We start from the raw sequence: 7,251 nt of genomic DNA on the forward strand, positions 1-7,251 counted from the left end.
AAAAGCAAGATGACGCTCATGCCCCTACTCCATTTCAGAGTAAAAGCTGAAGAGTACGTTACACGTTCATGTCGGACTTTCAAAATAAACCTCTGGAGTGTTTACAAGGCAATGTCGCACTAGCGGTTTGGGGTAATAAAAATTCATAAAACACTGCAACAACTCAACTCTCGATGTCAGCAACACAGTCTCAAACTAAAAGAACAGGAACTGAACAGTTGTCCAGGGTAAACGATGTTACAACCTTTCCAAATACAGTACTACTTTATTTATTCATTAAAGAAACAAGTACAGGCGAGTACAGTAGAATTGTAAACTGAACCATATTAAGGTATAAAAATATCTTTTTGTTTGTTGTTGATCAGTGGGCTTCGTTCATAGCTGGAACTTCGGCCTCACACATGTCACAAAGCTTTTCCTCTATAGGGAACTGGCCCTGACACCCGCTGCTGCCACAAAGACAGGGCACGTCCTGTTTCTGGTGGGGGGTGGTTTGTCTGTGGGCGGAGTAGTCCCAGGTCAACTCAGTGCCGGCTTTGACAACCCTGCACAACAACAACATGTAGTCAGGACAAATGCCAACAAATGGAAACTAGTGTCTGCATCAAACCTCTTCCTCCTCACCTGCTGGTAAAAAAGGCAATGACCGGGAATCCGGGATCATGGGAGTCGGTGAAGACATTCTGAATGAACAGGTTGGGCTGACAGCTGTGCTGCAAGTAGTAAAGAGGAACGGTTACAACATCATACAGTTGTCATATAAATTACTGTCATTTCCTCCTCAAAAAGAGTCAAATCATGCTTAACACACTCCGGTGTCTAGGTGAGTGAAGTCATTAAACAATTTGTTTTTTACTGAAACAAATTTGTTTTTTTACTGAATATAAAAACCAGAAACACAAACAACTAGAATATAGGAATTATATATATATAAGAATTTTAATAAGACCTAAGAATAGAGTCATCAGTCTGAGGAAACATCCTACCACTACACAGACTCATACCTTCACAGTTGGTTTTCCCTACCGTGGACCCGTTTGTGGTTCTGTTCCCAAATGTTACTCACATTGATGAAGCGGCTCACGTTTCCCTCCTTAGTGGCATCTATAACGTGAACTTCCTCTGTTGTCCTCTTTAACATCTTCTGCTTGTTTGACTCCACCTTAGTAACGTCTGCTGCCTTCTCCTCAGGTTGTGGCTGGTCACCTGATGAACAAGACCCAGCCATTTTATCCACACCTGCTAAAACCAATTTGGATTTTAATTACTTAAGAGTTTTTAAATGGTGGAGAACAGTGTTTCATATTTGTTTGTTGCACCTGTTGAAGGTAAAGTCTGCCCAGTAACACCCAACATCTGAACCTAAGGACAAGAAAAGAAAGTGTTTTAATAGTCTATTGCTACTTAGGCTTGGTTTGTTAACTGTCATACATCTGATATAGGCTTTGTCCCCTAAGAGCGCTCACTAAAGCTAGATGTGTCCTGCTGGAGACAACGAGGGTCTTATGAGCATAAACCAACAGCACAACCTAGAAAGCATGAATTTCTGGCATGGCCAACTGTGTGGCAGCACTAACCATTGCAACATACGCTCTATATGGACAGCATCCTGCCCAGGACTAAAAGAGCACACAGGGTTGGGAACCATAAAGAGTCTTAAAGTCACACACTGTTCTGTGTGGGTGCACCTATGCACAGAACCTGCCCCGTCATTGAGCCTCTGATTCCAGGTATCCACAGAGGAGGGAAAAAGAGCAATTTAGTGAGCCTTCGATGGAGGGAAAAAAGTCAGAAGCTCTGGAAAGTCCTGTACTGGTTCACAGGGCGTAAAACATATCAACCTTCATGACTGTGTATGAGTGCGAGGGCAAACACAGTGGTGACAGCTGGTTTCCGTTTGTGTTTGTAGAAAATTTCAACAAGGAGTTTATGAAACAAGCAAACAGTCACAGGAAAAGACAAAATAACATTTAGTAAACTGTAGCACAAAGTATAATTAAATGTTTAAATGATGAGGAAACCTTGTTTCTGTCCTGGGGTGTGGTGGAGGTGGTGTCGTTGGGACTCTGTATCACTGGGACATGCAACGGGTGTGAGGTGGAGGGGGACACAGGTGGTGATGTTTCCAGTGCTTTTCTGCTCCCAGCTACCACCGCTGGGGCCAACCACTCTGTCACAACCTCCACTTCATCGTCTGAGGGCAGGTCACACCTCATTGTCTTCAGCAGCGGTGGCTCGTCTGGACTTTGGATCTTCCTCAGAACCACACCTACACACATTTCAGTTTAATCACATGATTACATGGGTTAAACTGTGACTGATCATTGGCACCTCACCTGCGTATATACAAACAAACGTTCCCCGATCCAGGTCGTCACAACAACGTACAGCCCAGCCTTTGTCATCGGTCTGGAAGACCTGCAGCCGGACTCTGATCCCTTTTTGGACTACACGGTTCTGACAGCGTGAACGGTCACAGTTGCACCAGGGACCACATTCATACAGCCTGAGGAAAATAAATCAAACACCGTCTTCTAATGAGTACTGTACAGTAAGCCTCATGGTATAGCATGTACAATAAACTATGATCAGATAATCAACAGCATTGTGCAGCTATTTTGCTATACCCTGATGCTACAGGCTCAGCCAGCCTCTGATATGTGTAGTGGTGCCCGTCTCTGGCCATTGCAATGCAGGCGCAGTGTTCTGCATCCAGGCAGCCATCAGTGCAGTCACAGCAAACCTTGAACAATGTGGGGCCACTGTTCAGAAAGCAGCCATGAGGCCAGCGGTCCTTCCTGTATCGGAAGTCAGGTGGCCAAGCGCCACCTTCTCCGGGACACAGCTCAATGGGTGTGGCCTCCATGCCCCGGCTCAGGTCTAGATCAGGCCACCGAGGGCCGGCAGCGCTGGGAGGGTCCAATCGCACACAGGGGTTAAAGGTGAATAGGTCCACCTGCAAGAAGCCGAGGCAAAACAGATTATCCTGGGTTAGTTTTACGTTTTCTTCAAGTCAAATAAATTTCAGTCATAGGTTTCACTTTAAGTGCTTCGTACGAAATGCTTCTATGCTCATTAGGTTAGACATCTGATCAAACCTCATCCATAGGTATGCTTTAGTGTATTTATAGCACTGTAAGGGTCTGATTGCTTCTTCCAGCTGACCTGCAGGATGTCATAGCACTCTGTAGTCACCAGGAATTGCATCACATCGCCATGGTTACGTAGGCTTTGTCCACATGGAGCTTTATAAACAACATCAGAGTCCTCCATGTCTTGTTCTTCCATAGGTTCCACCCCTACGTCTGCTGAATCATCAGCCTCTCCATATGACATCGGTTGCCATGCACTCAGCCTCTTAAAGCCACAGAGTAGTGGGACCTTCAGTGGATTTTGACCCCATAATGCAAACTTGGATTGAGACATGCTGGCCACACTGGGCAGACAGGCCTTGAGGGGAAACAAGCAATTTCATGTAAGTGATTTCTTCGAAAATGCAAATTTGAGCACAGACAAATAGTAAAATATAACAAAAGAGAGAGGATCAAACACTATTACTGTTAAGTGACTCTTAAAGGTAAGTGTCAAACAGATCTATTGTGTTGCAATTAATAGGCAAAGCTTAGAGCTACGATTCTTCCAGGCATGCAGGCTTCTAAGCTGACACTAGATGAAGAAATGTCACTCCGTTATCACAGCAACAGTTTCTGACAATTAAAAATGCAGATCAAAAAGAGCAAAGGGGATAAAATGTAGCTGTTGTAAAACTCTCATTTGACAAGGCTGATTTCATTTTCAACAATGGACAAATAAGTGGAATTTCCTATGCCACTTTCCTACTGTAAATAAACTCTGCTCGTTACCTTGCTGCAGGAGTGGAGCTGGTACTGCAGCTGGACAGGGACTAGAGGAGGCAGCAACTTCTCCCTGCCTGCAGAGGCCACTGTAGGACTGGACACGCCATTAGAGAAAGGAAGGGGCGAGGACGAGGGGCTGGGGAAGTCCCCTGGGAGCAACCCATCTGGAGATAACCACGGAAACAAAACTTACATACATATTGCTCTTACACCTCCCCCCATTACTTCATTGTGACCCATCCATGAACTAAACATGCAACCTGGAGGACTGGAGGCCTGGTTGTGCTGGACAGTTTTGCTTTCTCACATATATTTTTATCCAAGTATATTTCTGGTGTTGTACACGTGTCTTGATTGGTGACTTGTGTTTAATATACTGACTACAATTTGGCAATACAATTAAAAATCTGAAATTCACCATGTCTAGCTATGTAACAAACAAAAAGATGAGAGCAGAAGAAAGAGAAGTCTATAAACCACTTTTAGAAACAAGTTAGCAAAGGCTTTAGTCACACCTACAGTACAGTACTTACTACATGGGTTTGTTTTAAGCAAAGAATTGCTGAATGGACAAACTGTATGACTCTTTTGTCTATGCTTGATTAATGTGTCCCATGACATAATCACGTTTGGTGTTCAGTTTCACTATAAAGAGCTTAGTTACCTGAGCCAATAACTACCTGGACCACAGATGGGTCCTGACTGGAGACCGGAGGAGTCAAGTCCAGAGATTCCAGCAGCTTCAAGGCCTGAATCAGCTCTAAACAGAATCAGAATCAGAATAAGCTTTATTGCCAGGTCCTCTAGAGAGCACTTTACCGAAGTTGGACTTTGACTTGGTGTTGGCAGGTGTTGCATCTCAACATAGAAATACAAACAATTAAAATTAAGTTATATACACACTATATACAGTGGAGTAAAGTGGGTGCGCAGGTGGTCTAGAATGCTGTGACCTGTAGAGTGGCAGCAATTGTCCTTAGGTTCGGGGAGGGGGGCATAGTTCAATAGATCGACTGCAGTGGGGAAGAAGCTGTTTTTGTGGTGTGAGGTCCTAGTCCTTATGGACTGGAGCCTCTTGCCAGGAAGGGCTGAAAGTGTTCATGTCCTGGATTAGAGGGGTCGGCAACAATCCTGGTTGCACGTCTCCTTCACTGCAGAGTGTATGACATGCTGCAGCTTGGCCTCGTTTCTGGCCATGGCTGCAGCAAACCAGACTTTGATGGACGATGTGATGCCATCCAGTGCTGTCCGTGATTCAAAGACAAGCTTCCCCAGCCTCATGTACCACTGACTGTGAGTGAGGAAGTCTGTGATCCACCTGCAGATGGAGTCAGGTACATTCAGCAGGGAGAGTTTGTCATGGAGAATGAATGGAACTATTGTGTTGAATTCAGAGCTTAGGCCTATAAACAAGATCCTGGCAGATCTTGGAGAGTGCAGATGCTGAAGAATGAAGTGGAGGGCCATGTTTACAGCATTGTCTACAGATCTGTTGGCTCTGTAGGCGAACTGCAGGGGGTCCAGGAGGGGGTCTGTGATGTCTTTGAGGTAGGAGAGGACGAGGCGCTCAAAAGACTTCATGACTACAGAGGTCAGGGCCATGGGTCTGTAGTCATGGAGTCCTGTGATTCTCGTCTTTTTGGACAGGGATGATGAGTGAGGATTTGAAGCAGGCTGGCACATGACATGTCTCCAGTGAGGTGTTGACAATGAATAATCAACAAACTTTAGCGATGTTAGTGCAGGTAACACAAAGCATCATCAGAGAGTATAATCAGAGGTCCAACCTTTATCCGTTGCTGTGTTCTTCTTCAGGGCTCTCTTCAGTTGCTCCAGATACACAAACACTGTATCAAAAACCTCATCCACGTCCTCACCGGCCCAGAACATCTTTGCTCTTTCTGAAGAACACGCAAGCATAAAACGCTCACACATGCGTGTACTGGTTAAATAAAACGTTTGTCCACGCGGCCACATAGGTTTATAAGGTCCTGTATAATTTTTGCTCACCAACATCTTGTGGATTTAATAAAGCTTCCTCCATTTCCACCGAGGACCAAGAACTGGGGACCCTTCGGGGTCAGCTAGCTCAGCCGGCTCGCTAAAAACTCGCCAAAAACAAACAAAAGCTTTATAATCTTTACGAGACGTGGATACTTCCACGAGCTTAATAGCTAACTAGCTAGATAACTCACGTTTGTTTCAAAACACATATTGCGTGAACATTCGTCTCGGTATTTGAATACTTATTTACTATTTATTTACGCTTGTAGCAATTAGGATATCGGCTAGCTACCAGTATTTCTGGAAGAAATTTTCCGCCAGCACTTTGAACAGATTTTTGCCATGGCATCCTTTGGTCCACATCGGCCGCCGTAGAAATTTAATACAGTCCCCACCTGAAATTATCCTTACAGGTTTCGAGACTTTGATGCTAAGTTCAACATTGCAAACATTTGTTTAAACACATAGACACTGTTTTTCAAATTAAACGTACTCACTTAATCTTAGAGGAACATTAATTCCGCGGTCTGACATTAATTTGTGATCAAGTCTAACTGCCTGTGAGACCCAGTTCAGGGATAAGAGAAAAAGTATCGTCGCTTTTTGAACTGACCTTCGTGGACTTCCGTACTTTCTCACCGGTTGCTCAATGTAATCAAAGTCGAACCTTAAGGATAAATCTAAAATCGTAATAAAGTTTTAAATAACCTCAGATAAACAAAAGCTATATACCGACGGTCAGTGTTTCTTTTTTTGTCCTGTTCAGCAGTTCAACAAGCAGCACGTGTTAGGCTGAATACCGTATTGTGATGGACAGTTTCGCTTTAACAAGCTGTGTCGCTGTGTTGGTGGACAGGTTGAGTTTGTGCGTTGGGGTGTGTGTGTGCGGGAGGGGAGTGCAACCAACTGCTAAAACCAAACAAATCAGTTAAGTAAACAATGGGCACAGAATAAATAAATAGGGATGTACCTTAGGCTGACACATTCATAACTAAAAAAACTGCTGTACTGTGGTTTACCTGTGAAATTAATATTAATGCTAATAATACTGTTATGTGCACACACTCATGCAAAGATTTATATATATATCATAAACATACACATATGCATTTCTTTTACATAATCTCATAATACTTAAACAGCCATGACATACAACATCACAACTACCATAATCAGACATTATTAATATTGATAGTGATGAGGACCAGTAAAACTTACAGCTAAGTTTAGAAAGCCTGTTTATCAGCTCAAGTGTTGAGTGTCCCACTACAAGGTTAGTAAAGCTGCAGCTCAACATTGTTAAAGGGTGAGGCAGACGTTGGTGCATGAACAGTGCCACTTGTGAAATCCAGGGTGATGGGAGGAGCTCGACCACTACATGGGGCAAAAA

General features: G+C 43.9%; 1 protein-coding gene across 6 annotated transcripts; it reads right to left on the minus strand.

The window, feature by feature from the left end:
- Positions 1–245: 245 nt before the first annotated feature.
- setdb2 (SET domain bifurcated histone lysine methyltransferase 2) lies at positions 246–6,491 on the minus strand. Of its 6 annotated transcripts, none has more exons than XM_041069572.2 (13): positions 6,359–6,491; positions 5,868–5,958; positions 5,645–5,758; positions 4,522–4,617; positions 3,864–4,021; positions 3,166–3,450; positions 2,628–2,956; positions 2,337–2,506; positions 2,022–2,269; positions 1,320–1,362; positions 1,067–1,242; positions 625–713; positions 246–545 (listed from the first exon to the last, which is right to left on the minus strand). In XM_041069572.2, exons 2-13 carry the CDS (start codon positions 5,899–5,901, stop codon positions 362–364), a joined length of 1,926 nt encoding a protein of 641 aa, XP_040925506.1. In that variant the 5' UTR covers positions 5,902–5,958; positions 6,359–6,491; the 3' UTR covers positions 246–361. The 6 variants fall into 6 exon arrangements, with proteins under 6 accessions (XP_040925506.1, XP_028995063.1, XP_028995052.1 ...); XM_029139230.3 differs by lacking the exon at positions 6,359–6,491 and adding an exon at positions 6,154–6,321; XM_029139219.3 differs by lacking the exon at positions 6,359–6,491 and adding an exon at positions 6,053–6,321.
- Between the last annotated feature and the right edge of the window lie 760 nt (positions 6,492–7,251).

The sequence above is a fragment of the Betta splendens genome, chromosome 2 (assembly GCF_900634795.4).
Source record: "Betta splendens chromosome 2, fBetSpl5.4, whole genome shotgun sequence".
Lineage (NCBI taxonomy): Eukaryota > Metazoa > Chordata > Actinopteri > Anabantiformes > Osphronemidae > Betta > Betta splendens.

Coding starts and splice junctions, on each gene's coding strand:
- setdb2 (XM_041069572.2), bottom strand. CDS start 5,901: ATGGAGGAAGCTTTATTAAATCCACAAGATGTTG. Junction 2,957..3,165: donor AGTGCTATGACATCCTGCAG/GTCAGCTGGAAG, acceptor GGCTTCTTGCAG/GTGGACCTATTCACCTTTAA. Junction 2,270..2,336: donor GTTTGTTTGTATATACGCAG/GTGAGGTGCCAA, acceptor AAATGTGTGTAG/GTGTGGTTCTGAGGAAGATC.